This window comes from Pteropus medius, unplaced genomic scaffold (genome assembly GCF_902729225.1).
Source record: "Pteropus medius unplaced genomic scaffold, Ma_sr-lr_union100, whole genome shotgun sequence".
In the NCBI taxonomy this organism is placed as follows: domain Eukaryota; kingdom Metazoa; phylum Chordata; class Mammalia; order Chiroptera; family Pteropodidae; genus Pteropus; species Pteropus medius.
Window position 1 is genome coordinate 35,238,588 of NW_024351730.1, and position 18,450 is coordinate 35,257,037.

Genomic DNA, 18,450 nt, shown 5'->3' on the forward strand with positions numbered 1-18,450 from the left:
AGCAACATTATTCAGGTATTTATAACTCTTTTAGAAGTAAATAATTTCAGTTTTCTAGAAACCTGACCTAGCACTGAGCTGACCTCTGTCTACAATAAACAGTGCTTGTGGATGAGCCAGATATTTTTAGCTTTGACAGAACTAAAATGCATACCTGACTTGTTACTTAGAATTAGTAATAAGTAATATTTGCAAAACATTGTACTATTTTTTTTTAGAATTTTATCCTAACAACAAATATGTGCTAAGTAAGCAGAACTTATTGTTTACATTTACAGAGAAAGAATATAAGTCTTTAAGACAGAGTGATCCAAAGCTAGGTTGCACAGTCAAAATTAGATTTCACAAAAAGCCGTGAGTGTTCTCACAATACGTATATTTGGTAAATGATAGGTTGTGTTAAAGAATTTCTAAATGCAATATGGAGTTGATCTTTATATCCTTAGTATATTTTGAAAATTGCAGTTTAAAACTGGGTCTGACTGAAAAAGCATTGAGATCATAAGCTCATTTAATTTCTCAACTTTATGATATCCCAAATATACCTAAGATAATGTATCTTGATTTTGCACCTTAGAATTTTAAAGTATATCAAGAAATATTTTAGTACAGTAATTTGGGCCTGCTTTCAAACATAGTTGTCTAAGTTACTATTATTACCAAAATAGTACATCATAAATTTGCAGAAAACATTTGATTTTAATGCAATATAGACATGAATTCTTGTGCCAATGAATATATATTATTAAAGTCTCTCCACAAGGAAGAATAGTATATCCTATAATTTAAATATATAGTAACTCAGTCTTGCCACATAGCTTATTGTTTATGAATATCATTTAAAATGTGCAAAGTAGAAAAAAGTTGAATTCATAGGATTTAAAACACCTTGTAAAATCCCCTTATGAAAGTTGTATACAAAGTATATTGCCAACATGAAAGTCAACAACGCCAATGATAGAAAGTAATAGAGACCTGCTAAAAGATAGACACACAAGACTATCTAAAGTCTATTGTAGAGGATCAGTTATTAGAATATTATAGATCTTAAAATTTGAAGAATAGGGAACGTATGAAATAAGCATAAAGAGAATGAGAATTTATTAGGTAGGATAGACTGGGCTGTGCAGTGTTAAGAAATAAACCATGAAAAATCTTAATGGCTTCAGCACAACACAAATTTGTTTCTCACACAGATAAAATGCAGTGTGAATCTGGCAACTCTCCAGGGCAGCTCTCTTTTACATTATGACTCAGAGGCTTTCACATTTTGTGTTCCTGTCATGTTAATATATGATTTTCTATGTTGTCTGGACAAAGGGACATACTGTTAGAGGTTATACAGGATGGCTTTAAGGTCAAAACCTGATTACATGGCTCCAAAAGAGTCTGTAATATGTAGGTTAATGTTCATCTATAAGGAAAAGTTAAAGATATGAGGTAAAACAAAAATGTTTGTTTCTCCATGTCAGATAACCATGTGAAGCACATGGTAGAGAACTTATTAAGTCTCTTGGGTATCAGTGATTGAAATGTTTCCCACATGATTAATGGTAATGTAGAAGATAAAACATTTTGAATATAGGGAAAGGGGAAAATGTGGTATATAACACAAAGTAGTCATTTGCTTGGTCCAGTGAAGAGAACTGGGGATAATAGAGTTAAGATAGTGTAATGGAAACCTTTGAAATAAATAGCAATTTTACTTTCTACAGAAATTAGGGTATATATGGCATGATATAAGAAAGAGATATTCTCGGAATTATAATAAAAACACTAGTAGTTGTGATAAGCATTCTGAATGTCTCAGAAAGTCATGTTTAATTTAAAAAGTGATATTTAATAGGACAAATGTATGACAAAGCTGAAGTGAGAAAATAATAAAAATAGGCCCCTCTCCTCTTATAAAAATAAGTATAAATTAAATAAATCTTCAGGTATTAATTTTGATAAAATTTAAAAAATAGTATTCAGATATTACTTAATTATTAAATCATTAATGATATTTATGTTTGAGGCACTTGATATATTATTACTATTTGTGTCTTTCTATTTTTTTCTATGTGGATAGATAGAACATTTAACCTCAACTGAAATTGCGTTTACCACCCGGAGTACATTTAAATTTTTTGATTTTCATAACTATTCAAATGAATTATTCCACTATTTTATTTTGCAATCTGTTTTGAAATGTACTTTTCTTATATTTTCTGATAATATTTCAACTAATTTGAAGTTTCTGTTACCTGGGTCTAGCCATGTGAGGAAAAGTTATTGTCTATGCCTTTTGAACTTTTAATTGACAACCATTCCCAACCTCCTTCATTTTCTATTTGAAAATTAGAGTTTCATTTATGATGGAGTAACCTCCTTAGGGACAGACATCTATTAAATAGCCAGTTCATTCAAGAAGAGTGAGAGATTGTGTCCCCTCTCCTGCTCCCAAAGACTTTATAGTCCTATAGAGGCAACAGATAATTCAAGAACTGAGTGCAATGCAGTGCAAAGTACTAAAACAGAAGTAAGCATAAGTCATGTGAGAGTACAAAGGAAGACACCCAGCCCTGAGCAGAGTCGCACACTGATGGTACCTGAGATCATGGCCAAGCCAGGGTCAGCATCTTCAAAGAATGCAGCAGGGGCAGTGGAACTAACAATGATAAAACATGGCCTTCCTATAGGCAAGGGTTATTATATGAAGGCAGAGCGGTTGTGGCCTGAAGGCTAGTCTGGTAAACCAGTCTTATCTACCACCACTACACATGACTGTGGTAATTAGTAGGTAGGATAATTAGAGGAGAAGGGAATAAGTAGTCTATGGCCATGCTACCTTGAACAAGCTTGATCCAGTCTGATCTTGGAAGCTAAGCAGGGTCGGGCCTGGTTAGTTCTTGGATGGGAGACTGCCTAGGAAGATCAGGTGCTGTAGGCGTAAAAAAATTTGAAAAATAAGGGATCGTAAACTGACAAGGTCCTTGCAATCTGGTCAACCAAGGCTTGCCTCACCTAAAAAAAAAAAAAAAAAAGAAGGGAATGACTAGGTAGGACTTCATTATAACATCGTGAATTACTTTAGGATGTTCTTTAAGATATAAAAGATGTTTTATTTCATTATTCTTTAAGAATTTCCTCCGATTTATGAAGTAACTTTAAAAAGTCTGAGTCTTTTAGAAACAATGGTACATTTTATAGGAGAATGGTAACAACTTCATAAAAACACAAAGGCTAATTTTATGTTTACTTTGCATTATATATATGTGAATGTATTTATAAAATGCAAAAAAAAAAGATATAACTGTATTGAAGAGGACTTTTAAGTTTTAATAAGATGTTTTATTTCATTATTCTTTAAGAATTTCCTCCGATATTATGAAGTAACTTTAAAAAGTCTGAGTCTTTTAGAAACAATGGTACATTTTATAGGAGAATGGTAACAACTTCATAAAAACACAAAGGCTAATTTTATGTTTACTTTGCATTATATATATGTGAATGTATTTATAAAATGCAAAAAAAAAAGATATAACTGTATTAAGAGGTTTTTTGTTTTAATACTTTCACACCAAAATATATCATGGCGTACATGGAATTACTAATGGTCACTGGATTTTACAAACGTAATGATCTTGTTGCTATGAAGGAAAATAAGAAAGAAGGGGAAAATGTACTTAATGAATGTATTTTAGGGTCATAAAAATAAATCTTAATCTGTAATCATAAGAATGAAGTAAAAATGAGTTTCCAGACCAAAAAAAAAGGTTTCTAATAATATTATAAAGCAACTATAATTTAAAATTTCCTTTGTTTAAATGATGTTTCTCTAAACTTACTACTTTTCTTTAATTTTCATCATTATTTATATACCTTCCATCATTATATCATAAATCCCATTAATTTATATATTAATGAAGTTGAATTGATTGGTTTGTATTGATGGATTTTAAGTACTGAACTGGATTCCTGTCAATTATAGATCACTTCATTTATTTGGAATTCTACAAGTCCTCTTTTATCACTCTCACTTCTTTATAGTATGTTCTTTATATGAACTAGTGAAAACTGAAAATTGATGTTAATGGTTGGACAGAGTAGAATATTCCAATTTTGTTTTCAGTTTGCAAATGATTTAGATAAAAGAAAAAATATTCTCTGAATTTTATATTGATCTTTCCAGAGGGATAAATTCATTTAAAAATCTTTGTATCAAATAAATAAGTTAGCAAACATGCCATACTTAAGGAAATGAACCAATTCTATTCTGGCTTGCGTGTCATCTATACAATTATTTTTCTTATTTGCACTCTAATGATACTTTCTTGTTCTCTACATTTTAGATAAAATTAATATTAATGTGCACTTGATATTTAGGAATATATTTATTTTGTGATTATATTTTTATTATACAGTATATGTCAATATTGTGTGTTTTAAACTAGTTATTCAAGGAATAGGAGATAGGATACCTTTATAGATCACTATAGGTATTTAAACGTTAAAGAAATTCCTCTTGATGATAAAGCACTTCAAAACTAATTATGCCCATATGTAATATTGCTGAAATGTTTGTCCTTTTCTCTTAGATGATGTAACACTTTTATAGTAGTCATTAAAATACTATTCTTTCCACTACATAAAGGAATATAAATTTAATCTTTTAATAGATAGGAAGTTCTACTTTCATAAGAAAAAGAAGGGCACTCTGCAATTATTTATGGTGCGCTACTTCTGCCTATGAGAATGTATTTGTACCTTAATACGAAGTACATTAATATGAAAATAATTCAGTAAGTGGAATTATACTGCTTTCCAACATAGCTCCAATATGATACTTTTAAGGGAAATATAACAATTGTTTAAATAACTGAATTTTTCTTTAAGTCAGAAAATGCTCTACTTTATGTATTATACTATTATAGTCAATGAGTTCAAACTTTAAGACAGTGTGTTACTTGCGCAATACCTGACATAATAAGTTCTTAATTATGAAATTATTCATATATGCAGGACTGTGTCAAGTGTTGTAGGAGCTGCAGAGGATAATACACATATTTACTTTCAAGATGATGTAAATAAGAATATTATTATAAGCCACATGGAAAGAAATTAATGTTAGTAATTCATGTGGTTAACAGAAATTAATTTAGCCACATCAAGATGAGGGAGTCTTCATAAAGGAACAGATTATTAATTAGACCTTGGTGGAAGTGTAAATAAAAGATAGAAATTTGGTTAAATTTGTAACTGAAAAAGAAAGATGTCAAGCAAAAATTTAAAGGTTAGACTTTTTTTTAACGTTATCTCATAGCATAATAAAAGATCATTTGCATGTGAAAGGGATTACAGATAAGGAAAGTAGATTATCAGAGTTGATTTCCCCTCATTTTATAGAAAAGAGAAGCATAGCCCAAAGAGGTTAGCTAACTTGTTTGAGATTCCACAGAAAATAGCAAAAGTGGGAGACACTTCATTTCCAGATAATTGAGATATTATTATATTATATGTAAGATACTATGAGGTAATGAGGTATTATTTTCCATATACTGTGATGACACAACACTAGAGGTTCTGAAAGCAAGAACTCTGCTTAGGTGCAGCACAAAGAGTGAGATAGTCATATGTTTTCTGGACTTCTCTAGCAGGAAGTACAGTAAATAGTCCAAATTACTCTCTAGGCAAATATACTCTGCTTAGTGTGGGTACAGTTGATGAATTTATGTTCCATGAGAACCAGCACATATTACATATAAAGGGAATTGTTTTAGAGAAAGAATTATTTCCTAATATTATCAAAAACCCATTTTAGCACCTGTTATAAGTAGTGTTGTAAAAAATACTCATGATATAATAAAATGTGACTGTGTTATCTTGTATTTGCTATTTAGGCATTTGGAGCAAAGGGATAGACTCTGCAATGAAAGAAATGCAAATGGAATTTTCAGAAAACAATCAATAAACGAGTTCAATTATAATAAGTTTGTAGGAAGCAATTTTGGAGCTTTAGATAGAGATCATATTGTAGAGTTTTGACTGACAAGTAAGTTAGTATTCTGTAGACATATACCATTGACTTTTTTGAATGTGTTAAGACACTGGGGGAATGCATACAAATGAATACTTTAATCAGAGTAGTGTTTAGGAAGAATTATAAGTGAAAGCCGAAGAATTGAAATGGTTATTGGCAAAAAGTTGACAGGGACACCAATTAGGAGATAATGAAGTACACTTCATAACTGTAGGATGCTCAATTTCTCTAGTACACCTAGGAGAATGAATTCTAGAAATTATGATCCCTCTCAAATCTCTAATCTTTATCAAATTATTTATTTGCGTTGCTTTTGACAATGACACAAACTGATGTTGTCAGATTTAGAATCAAGGAGATCGGTATCTGTGACATTGCTTGTACATTTTCATGAAAATAAAGCCCAAAAGATAATTTTCTTCTTCTCCATGTTTTAAGTGACAAGAAAAAAAAAAAAGTGCATTTTTAAACTAACAGCAATCATTAAATTTTAACTTTAAATTATGAAGTTTGCTAATTCTGTAACATATTTACACCTCCTGGTTTTCTATTTTTATTACTTAATAACAAAACTTTAATTTATTCTCTTACATAGATGAAAATAAAATGTTTAGAGTTTAATTTTAAATGTATAAATTCAGATATTGGTTTAAAATCTATATAAAATCTATAGTTTTATGAATTTATACAAATGTTAACTCTAAAAAGAGAAATATTATAGCATGATATTTTAGTTTCAGTATTTTAGCATTATGCTACTTGAAATAACTTATATAATTGTTTACAAAGGGAAGAATTAGTATAAAAGGAAGAATTAGCAACTCCTCATAGCTTTAAGAATCTAATTTTGCTAAATATGTCACAAATACAAAAATACACAATAATCAGAATGAAATATTGTCCTATGCACACATATATAATGGCAATATATTATTTTAACAAATAACATAAGATCACCACTTATATTTTTAAAATGTGTGCTTTTGAACTTGTGTGAAGCCTTATGATAAAGGTGGATTAAGAATTAAGACAAATTTTTGAAAATATTTATTAAAAATATATTTCAAACTACACAAATCCATAAGTTAAGCCAGTAACTAGCATAGAGCAAGCTGTGTTTGTAAATACTTTATGGCTCCTTGTTAGAAGGTGAAGGTAACTATCATAATGATTGTTTTTTTTATACGACCAGGAAATTAAAACCAAATAACTATCCTCAGAGCAGTAATTATAAAACATTGTCATGTTAACTTATTTTTCCAAAAAATAACAGTGCTGTTATATCATTAAAAATACATGCATGTATTAGTATATTATCTCCTTCACTGCACATATAGGTGTGCACAACTCAACTCATCAAATTGTATGTCCTCAGCCTGTTCCAATGCCTGTTTTGGATAATGTGTGTACCTTGCCACTTATAGGTCTTTCAATTTTTACAATTCATGTCATTTATCTTTCTGGTGTAATATAAATTATTTAAAGATACTTACCAAGTTAGTTAACTTTATCTTTTTTCCCAAGTAAAAAGCAAATATAATTAATTGTAAGGCAATTACAAATTGTATTTTTAGACTCACAGGAAAGTTTGCTGTATCTTGCTTGTAGATATTTTAAGCCTGTTTGGAAAGTCTTTTGACTAATATATAACAGTATAGAAATGCAATTAATAACATCTTTATAATACTACATTAAGATTTTTTAATAATTTAACAATCTCCTTTGATGGAATTCTTTCTTAAGCAATACTTCTTTGTGTAGTGACATATCTCAACTTCCTATATTTTTAGCAAGATCATAATTATTATCTTTATTGCAATAAAGAGACAAATAAGGCTAACGAGGTATTTTAGAATGGACCTTTCAGAATGGTTACATATTAACGGAGTAACCAGAGTTTGTTTTTTCAACTTTGTAGCTTCAGAAATTCAGTTTTATTATTTCAGCTAGTAGCAACCAAGCTCTGAAGAATTGATTCACACTAACCAAACACAAGAGACTGATTTATAACTGATAATACCTTTTTTATTTATTTATAAAAGAGATTGGCATTTCTTTACTAGAATACAGTTTTCTGTAAGGTCTATGAGGAAATAAAGCATGCCTATTAGGTTCATTATTATATCCCTAGAGTTTAGAAAATTAATTTTTTAATTACTTCATTAATTATTTAGTTTACTCTCAATAGCTTGAAGTCATTTAGGAGATTACATGAGTAATCAGTATTGTTGACAGATTTTTAAATGTGTGCTTAGAGAATACTTGGTAATAATTATGTTTAATTTAATATTCAATTTGTTAATTTTATGAACTTAGTAAATAATTAGTATTTTCTTACAATTAAATAATCAATAGTTCTTAAATTGTCACATAAATCTTACATACCAAGAAATCAGAGTATGTATTAATTTTTCCATTGCATTTAACCATTGGTTGAAATTTTATATAATTGAATTCTTCCTAATGTTTTATTAAAATACCAAGTCTAAAATATCAATTTATCTTAAATGCTTTAGCCACTTTTAGAGAAGAAAATTATATATATTACAAGGAAGCCAAAGGAAATCGATATGCTTTCCTTAAAACTGGTTACGAATATGCTCATACTAAGAACTTCCATTTCTTTTTCCTTCTTGTACTTTGCCGATGTAGAAATTTTCATATTTCCCTGGGATTTCAGAAATATGTCATCTCTTTTTGCACTTCCCTAGGATTTAGTAACCATACTAGACTTAAAACAGAAGTTGTCTCTTAAATATGCATGTTCTGGGTTGTTGACTAGATAATTTTTTATCTAGTCATTAGAATTTTCTGTACATTCAAAAATGATTTAAACTCAAGATACTGACCATCAGGATGAACTTTACTTTTTCAATTAAACTTGTTGTTTGCCCTTATGCCTTTTTTCAAAGTTCAAGCCTAACTTTTAGTTTTGTGTAATATTGATGTCCTCTTAAAAAATTATTTGTGTTTTAAGTTCCAATTGCTTGCATTACACACCAGTTTTTCTATTAGTATGATATATATGCCTGGTATATTAACATTATTAAAAATTCATAGACTTTCATTATTATTTTTTTTATTATGCAGAGCTATTAGGTTTTTAACTACCAGGAGATGAGAGACTATTTCTGCTTAGTTACCACTTCTAGATATTCCACTGATTTATCAAATGTCTGAAACACAGTTGTGCCCTCTTAGATATAGGGTATGATCATTAGTGTTAATTAAATGCTCAACTCCTTTTCCACTTGGTTATTATGTGTGACTATCAGTGTTGATCAGTCCTTTCTTTTTCTGATTCAGAACCACAGTATATGATACCATTTTACTTACAAGTCTTCCCTTACACAGGTGAAAAAAAATATGTGTCTTCATATTATAAATGTACATATAATTACAAAAAAAACATATATTAACTATTTATTAAAAACAATAGAAATATAATATATTCTACCCCGTTTGTGGTTTTTGTGTAGATATCATTAGTACCTCTTTATATCCTTCGTATTAACTTTTCTGTTTGAGTATTATAAACTCTAAGCCTTCAACGGACTCAAACTATTTTATTTGGTTATAGTGATTTGTGTTTGTTGATGTTTATAATGTGAGAAATTAGCCAGGGAGAAGCTATTTATGATTACTTTGCTTGCTTTCAAAACTGCCTTTGACTATTTTAGATAAACTTTGTTTTCTGGCAACAAAAAGATGTTCTGTGTTCTTTCTTTCTGTGTTTTTTCTTTCTTTCTTGTTTTCTTTCCCTAATAACTGAGGAGCCCTGATTCTTTTTTGTTGGTGGATATTGGGCAACAATTATCTGGATTGTACATAAGGACTGGCTGAGGAGGTAGGGCAAAAATATTGTTGCTGCTGTTGGTCTTTTTTAAGGAGAGATCTGGAAAAGATATGTCCTTTCAGGTTTATGAGTCCACATTGATTTTTCTTCAGTACATATCATGTTGCTGTGTGTACTTTCCTTTTATTTTGATGTTTCACCAACTTCAAATACTTTCCACTAGCCTATCGAGTTGCTTGGTAAGCAAGATATCACAGCAAGACAATTTAGAATGAGTAGAATTTAAGAAGAGTTGGTTTAGATCAGTAGAAAATGGACCCCTGCTAGTCCAAATGTCAAGAGTCACCTGCAAAATGAGAATAAAATTAGAGCAATGTAGTGAGTTTCCCAAAGTTAATTTGTTCGCTTTGTGTTATCATGTTCTTAAATTAAATCTTGGAAGAACAGTGACAAGGTTTTTAGTATTTTAATTCTTTGTTAAAAAAAATATATATATTAACTATTTTTCAAACTATGAGTGGATTTATTAACTGTCACAATTCAAAAGAGGGTTGAACAGTCCAATCTTAAAAAGATCATGTATTCCTCTGGACCTCAGGAAATCTTAGAACCAGGAACCAGATGACCTACTATGACATTTTTAATTTTTCAAGAAGACTTAGAATGATCGTAACTATACAATGAAATCCACGTCCCTGTGATAACAGCATTATGAATGTTACAGTAGCTATCCCCCTACAAAAACAAACAAACGAACAAACAAATAAACATACAAAACTTTTCCTCATTTCTATGAAGGGCTCTGATGAGCAAATTTGATTAAGATGCCCATCTTGGACCATCCACAAATAAATTCAATTCACACAGGGGATTTGGCTCTTGTAAGAACCAGGTAACCTTTTCTGTATCTAGGTAGATTAGGTCGGGTGGTTTCAAATAAAAGGGAGAAATGCTATACAAACCGTAAAAGCTTATAATGAAAAAGATGTTCTTACTTGGCAGAACAACAACAGAAAAAGATGACAGTCATACTCTGGGCACCCATTTATTTCCTTTCTTCCTTTGTTCTGACCTTCATTGCTTTCTAAATATTGTTGGTTATATTAATTTTCTAAGATATCAAAACACTACAGACTGGGTGATTTAACCAGGAAAAATTCATTTTCTTATAGTTCTGGAGGCTAGAACTACCCAATCAAAGCATAGGCAGTTTGGTTTCTCCTGAAATCTCTCTTCTTTACTTGCAGATGGCTGCCTTTTTGCTTTGTCCTCACATTGTCATCTTTCTGTCTGTGTTGACCGTGTCCTAATATCCTCTTCTATAAGAACATGTAATATTGGATTAGGACCCATCTGTATGACTCAATTTAACTGTAATTTCTTCTTTAAGGATCTTATCTTTAAATGCAGTCACATTCTAACATAATAGGGAGTTAGGACTTTAACATAAAAATTTTGTATAGAAACAATTAAGACTATAGTACAGGTCATTGAAATTGAACATCCAAATATAAAATTATTTAGGCTAATTTGCCACTGGATATATTATTATACTCTAATTATAAAATATTTTTTTGATCAATGTATTCTTGATACCAGATTAAGATTCTCTCATTGGGATAGTGCTTTATAAGCTAATAATACTATCTTTAAATATATCCCTTTTTAAAACTTTGTCTTTTCTCTATTTAACTTCAGTTATGTTTTCTTTGTTGTTTCAATATTGTTTTTGCATTTTTGAAGATGGCAGCTTATCTTAGTTGCCTATATTTTATAATACCTTTTTAATGCTGTATAAATAAGCAATTTATATTCTCAGTGAGCTATTCTTGCCACAGTATATTGTAGAGCTTCCAATAAACAGTCTATTTTAATTATAATTTAAATTATTAGTTACCTTATACCAAATACATATACAATGTAATACAGTATAATGTAATGTAATAACAATACAATATGATACAATACAGTACAATAAAATACAATAAAAAATAGTACTTGTAACTTTCATTTGTAGAAAGAAGCACTTAGATTTGGGGATATTTATCATCTCTGAAACTATTGTCCTGTGTTCACAGTTAACACATTTCTAAAGTTTAATAATGTTTAATTCTGTTTTTTTTTTTACAGTGAAAATTTATCTAAAGTCACAGTGTTCTAATTTTTAATCCCAAGAACTAAGGTGTTTAGTATCCACTTGACAATATCATTAGGTTTTCCTTAGTGGATATTTACTTCTTTAAATATGATTTATGGTAACCTTGAAATCAGTAGAAAAAATGATCAGAGATATTGTGGTATCATTTAGTATTTAGATTCTTTTTCTTGTCTTTTTGCTTTTGTTATTTCAGTCTTAGTCTCTAAATATAAATTCTTGCTTTTCTTAATGTATTCACTACCTATCTATATATATAAATACAAAGCCGGACTTCATTCATTTTTGAAGAATTACTACCTCTGAACATCACTATTACTCTTTTTCCTCAAGAGTTAATATACTCTTCTAGTTTGCTGTTTGCCCTCTTGAGGGGAGAGAGAGAGAGAGAGAGAGGAAAAGGAGGAAGAGGAGGAGGAGGAGGAGGGAGGTAGGAGGGAGGGAGGGAGAAAAGGAGGGAGGCAGGGAAAGAGAAAGAAGGAACGAAAGAAAAAGAAAAAAAATCTAGCTCTGATGTTTATGATATTATGAAAAATCAGTAATTGTTAATCTAATTGATATTTATTTCTTCCATTTATCCCTTCTATTCTAAAGCAAATGACTGAGAAATTATAACTGGATCTCCATTTCCAAGTGTGGACTAAGTTAATATCTCACTGTTGGCACTGTGTATAAAATTTATTTGAGAAGCAATTCACTAGATGTGTCAGAAGAACGTTATACAGATTTGAAAGATAAATATTAGAAAAATGAACTTTCGATTTACAAATTTCTCTACATTTGAAAAACCTTTGTATCTTCGTGTGTTTTTAATGAGCAAAATATTATCTTTTTCATAATTACTAAAGAAATTTTGATTAAAATAAACACTTCTGCATTCTAATATCTTTGATTCATGCTCATGTTTATTTCTGTTTAATTATACATGTCCTTTAAAGTAGCTAGCATGCAAATAATTGAAAAAGTTAAGATTTTTATAATAATTCTTACAATTTTTTGTTGAACTAATCATTTTAAAGGTAGTTAAAAAATTTCTGTGTATCAGTTAAAATTTTTCATTTCTAATTCAAATCCTTTTTTGCTTCATGGCATCTATATGTGAATATTTTCTTAGTTTTCCAGTGTTTTGGTCTCCATTGATTTTGCTTTCTTTTCAGGATGTTTTGAATAATTTGGGATCTTGTGAACTGGATGAAGATGATCTAATGCTTGATCTAGAATTGTTAGAAGAACAGAATCTTCATCCTTCTGGTAAGTGTTGAATATCATGGTATCATGCAACTCTGATCCTACTCATTTAGCTTTCATCGATAAGCTAAATATTGTTTAAGCTGCATTTAGTCTTTTCAACCCACAGTTTGTATATGTGCAAGGCACTTGCTCAGTACCTTGGACACATCATTCTGGTGACCTTAAAAATCTATATGGGAAATATAAGTCTGATTGGAAGATAATCATAAAATAAAATTTTAGAAAACTCTGTAAAAGAAAAGTTGTTTCAAAGGACATTCTAATTAAACACTTAATGAAACAGTTAATATTTTTTCTTTTTTGGGGGGAGGTTGGGGGAAACAATTACAATCCCATTTTTTATTCATTTCATTCATTTACTTTTTCAAACCTTAGCCACCTCAATAATCACTGCAAGGTCAATGTTGATGCAATAATGTTGACCTCAAAATGAATAATTATCAGTAGCAATCACAAACACATACTCATAAACACATGCTACACACAGAGTTATAGTATAAGATAAATTCTTGTTTATTGAATTAAGAAGGGAGCCATTATATTTGTAATACTTTAAATTTATATTAAAGCATAAAATGTCATGTCTCTAAGTACCAAAATTATTCCCTTAAAAGTAGGTTATAGGAATTAATTAATCATTCATTTAGATAATCGAGTTCAAAGGAGAGCTTTTACTTATTTTTTATTACTAATAATACCTTTAACATAGTTATTTTCAAGTCAAAGTAGAAATAAAATTAAAATGGAGCTTAAAAAAATCTTGGATCCTACTGTATACATTTGAGAAAATCAACCTCCTGGACTTTAGTGTCCATATTTTTAACTACTAGAAATTCGACATAATCTCTAAGGTTATTTCTGGCTCTAATATTTTATGCTGAATTTGTGTTTATAGATAATGTCTCATTAAAAATTGTCAAAAGAAGGCAATAACAATGTTTATATATATATTTATTTACACTTTATTTTAGGTTAATATCAACAAGAAGCTACTTCAATTTTGCATTTGAATACAAACAGAATAACAATATCTTGAGACATTTTTGAAGTTGAGTTGACAGATATTCTTTTAAAATATAGATTTTTCTCACTTTTATGTAGATACCTTATACACTTTTGTCATTCACGTGTATTTGTAATAAAAGGGTTACACATTGTAAGAATGTACACCCTTTTGGAGGGAAATTTGTCAATATTTAGCAAAACTATGTGTGCATTTACCTTTAGATCCAACTATCCAGCTTCTAGAAATTTAATCCTAAGACTGGAAATATACAAAATAACGTATTCAAATAACGATTCATTGCAAAATATTTGTAATAAAATATTGGCAATAACTCAAATGTATGTATATATTATATATATGTATTTATTATATTTTATTAGTTTCAAGTATACAGTACATTGGTTAAACATTTATATAGTTTATAAAATGATCCCCCTAATTGCTCTTTCTTCTGGTTCTCCACCTAGCCAATGCATTAATGCTAACTGCATTCCTATGCTGTGCTCCCCATCCCTGTGACCATCTATCAAATATTAATTTGTACTTCTTTAACCCCTCCCCCGACATGCCCTTTCCTGCCCACCCAGATTCCGGTCTTCTTTCATTAGGAATTCCCAAGCGAATTTTATTAATGTGGGAGTGGAACAGATGCTAAAAGCTACCCAGGATTTTGTTTTCATTTTTTTTTTTTTAATTTTTCTGGTTCTTTCCCCTCCCCCATCCCATGCATAAGACATTCTGTGTAACCTCCATTAAATTTGGTACAAAACCACTCACCAGAGCTGTGGTGTCAGACAAATAAAATACATTGTTTCTTACAAAATCAAAAAAAAAAAATTTTCCCAGCTCCCCAACTCCCTGCCCTTCTGGCCATCCCCAGATTGTCCTCTATGTGAGTGTGTTTTTAATTAGTTTGTTCTTTTTGTTCCTTAGGTTCTGCATATAAGTGAAATCATATGGTATCTATCTTTCTCTGTCTGACTTATTTCACTCAGCATAATAACCTCTAGGTCCATCTATGTCATTGCAAGTGGTAGGATTTCCTTTTTTTAATGGCTGAGTAATATTCTGTTGTATATATAGACCATAACTTTGTTAAATTCTCCTACTCTGAGTGTATTACTGTTGATCTCTCTTTTTATGTCAGTCAATAATTGCTTTATGTATGTAGGTTCTCCTGTGTTGGGTGCATATATGTTTACTGGGGTTATGTCCCCTTGATTTATCGATCCCTTTATCATTACGTAATGCCCTCTTTTGTCTTCTATAATAGCTTTTATTTTAAAGTCTATTTTATCTGATATAAATATTGATACTCCAGTTTTTTTCTCATTTCTATTTGCATGAAATATCTTATTTCATCCCTTTACTTTCAGTCTGTGTCATTATATCTGAAATGGGTCTCTTGTGGACAGCATATGCATGAGTCTTGTTTTCTTATCTATTCAGCTATCCTGCATCTTTTGATTGGAGCATTTAATCCCTTTACATTTAAAGTGATTACTGATAGGTACATGGTTACTGCCATTTTATTATTCATATTTGCTTTTTCTATTTTTTTTTATTACCCCTTCTCTTTTTACAGAAGTCCTTTTAACATTTCTTGTAATACTGGCTTGTTGGTGATGAATTCCTTAAGCTTTTCCCTGTCTGGGAAACTCTTTATCTCACCTTTCATTTTAATTGAAAGCCTTGGTGGGTAGAGTATTTGTGATTGCAGATTCTTGTTTTTCATAACTTTGAATATTTCTTGCCAGTCCCTTCTGGCCTGCAAAGTTTCCATTGAAAAATCAGCAGACTTTCTTATGGGGGTACCCTTGTAAATAAGTACTTGCCTTTTTCTTGCTGCTTTTAAGATTTTCTCTTTGTCTTTGATCCTTGGCATTTTAATTATGATGTTTCTTGGTGTGGATCTGTGTGAATTCCTCTTGTTTGGGACTCTTTGTGCTTCCTGAACTTGTATGTTTAATTCCTTTGCCAGGTTAGGGACGTTTTCTGTCATTATTTCTTCAAATAGATTCTCAATCCCGTGCTTTCTCTCTTCTCCTTTGAGTGCTCCTATGATCCAGATATTGTTATACTTCATGTTGTTCCAGAGGTCTCTTAAACTATCCTCATATTTTAAATTCTTTTTGTTGTTGTTCCAATTGGGTGTATTCTGCTACCTTGTCTTCCAGTTTGTAATTCAGTTGTCTGCTTCATCTAATTGTTGAATCCTTCTAGTGTATTCTTCATATCAACTATTGTAGTCTTCATTGTTGTCTGGTTCTTTTTTGTGATTTCTATGTCCTTTTTTATGCTATTGAGGTTCTCATTGTGCTCATCCATTCTTCCTATAAGTTCATTGAGCATCCTTATAACCATTATTTTGAACTCTGTCTCTGGTAGGTTGCTTGCCTCCATTTCATTTAGCTTATTTTCTGGAGTTTTCGCCTGTTGTTTCATTTGTGGCATGTTTCTTTGTTTTCTCATTTTATTAGCCTCTCTTTGTTTGTTTCTATGTGTCAGGAATATTTGTTTCATCTTTCAGCCTCGGCCGGATGACCTAATGTGGAAGGTGTTTTGTGTGGCCCATTGGCACACTCTCCCTGATTCCCTATGATGAGGGCTTTGGACGTGATCTTTGAATGGGTTGTGTGTGGTCTATTGTAGCCAAGCCTTTATTGTTGTTAGTATCAGTGGATGGGATTAACACTCAGGCTGGCTAATTGAGGGAATTGGCTGCACCCACAGGGTAAGAGTTGCTATGTGGAGCTGACCCCACTGAGTGGGATTCGCCCTAGCAGGCATGTGTACTTGTTGCACCCACACTTTGTGTGTACCACTAACAAGACCAGTCAGGAGTTGCTCTATTGTGGTCTGGTGCCAGCCTCTGGATGCACTGGTTTTGTGGCCCCTTTGGAAAGGCTCCCCTGTAGGCCAAGGTCAGCTGCTGCTTTTGATTGGTCAGGGCTACCCTGTGGGAACTACAAAGCGATCATGGTTGTTACTTGTGCTGGATCTATAGGTAAGTGGAAGAGACAATGCTGTAGGCAGTGGTCCAGTTATCCCCCGTCCCTGACCTAGGGAAGTTTAGCAGAGGGACCAGGGCTCCTCCAGATCTGACACTGTCTGTCAGTTGTCAATAAGTCTCTGAAATTGGAAGAGCCTCTGGGTGATATGCATGTTGGATGACCCTGGGAGTCTCCTGGATCTATTGAGTATTTTTCCCCTGCCACTGCAGTGTCAGTTTACATGTCAGCACCGTCTCTGTGGCTCCCTGTTTAAGTTTTAATAATAGCAAGGTCAGCTACTGCCCCTGAATGCACTACCCTATGACAGGGGCAGCTACCTATCAACGTGCGGCAGGCATTTTGTGTATTGGATGGTGCAGGAGCTCAGGGAGTCGAAGGCCATCAGGCCAATAGCCTCCGTTTTCTGCAGTTTCTGTGTCCGCACGTTCCTGCAGTAGTCTTAAATCACATTGAGAAAAGCTGCTATCTGGGGAGGTCCCACAGATAGATCCCTGCGATCCCCTCAAGAGATATTGCAGCTTGTACAGGCAGCAATGGTCTGTCCACCATTGTTTTCCCCAAAATGTGCTCACTGTGCTAGCCAAGGTCTGTTGCCTGCATAGAATGCACTACCCCAGAGACTAGCAGGGCAGGGGAGGCTGCCTGTCAATGGGCTGCAGGCATTTTGTAGCTTGAGTGAAGTGGGCTCTCAGGGAGACAGGGGCAGTAAGGCCAGTACAGCCATAGTTTTGCTGCAACTTCTGTGCTTGGTTGTTCCCACTGTAGTCACAGATCACAATGAGACCTGCTGCCATCTGAGGTGGTTCCACAGAACCCTGTGATCTCAGGACACAATATTGCAACTCTTGCAGGGAGCAGAGTTCTGCTTGCAACTGATTTCCCTGCAGTGCCCGCCCTGTGCTCACCAAAGTTTGTTGCCAGGTGGAGGATCACTGTCAATGGGCTGCCTGGTGTAATTTGTAGGTTGGGTAGGGCTGAGTCTCAGGGAGACAATGGCAGTCAGATCAATACAGCCTCAGTCTTGCTGCGACTTTGGTAACTGTTCAATGTTCCTATAGAAGTCCCAGATCACAGGAAGACCAGCTGCTGTCTGGGACTGACTCACAGATTCCTGAGATCTGTCCAGGTTCATATTGGCAGCAGTGATCTGCCTGAAACTGTCTCTGAAATGCATGCTTACAGTGGTGGCTGCCAGCTGTGAATGTT

The 18,450-nt window shown here is 32.2% G+C and overlaps 1 protein-coding gene and 1 pseudogene across 2 annotated transcripts in view; both read left to right on the forward strand.

Moving 5' to 3' along the window:
• Positions 1 to 18,450, forward strand: part of CCSER1 (coiled-coil serine rich protein 1) — a 1,118,997-nt gene that overhangs the window by 214,425 nt on the left and 886,122 nt on the right. For both annotated transcript variants that reach the window (XM_039845718.1, XM_039845719.1), the window contains exon 4: positions 13,131 to 13,224. In XM_039845718.1, the coding sequence (XP_039701652.1) occupies positions 13,131 to 13,224 (94 nt within the window). The remainder of the gene's footprint in view (positions 1 to 13,130; positions 13,225 to 18,450) is intronic.
• LOC120588591 (uncharacterized) lies at positions 2,814 to 2,932 on the forward strand (annotated as a pseudogene).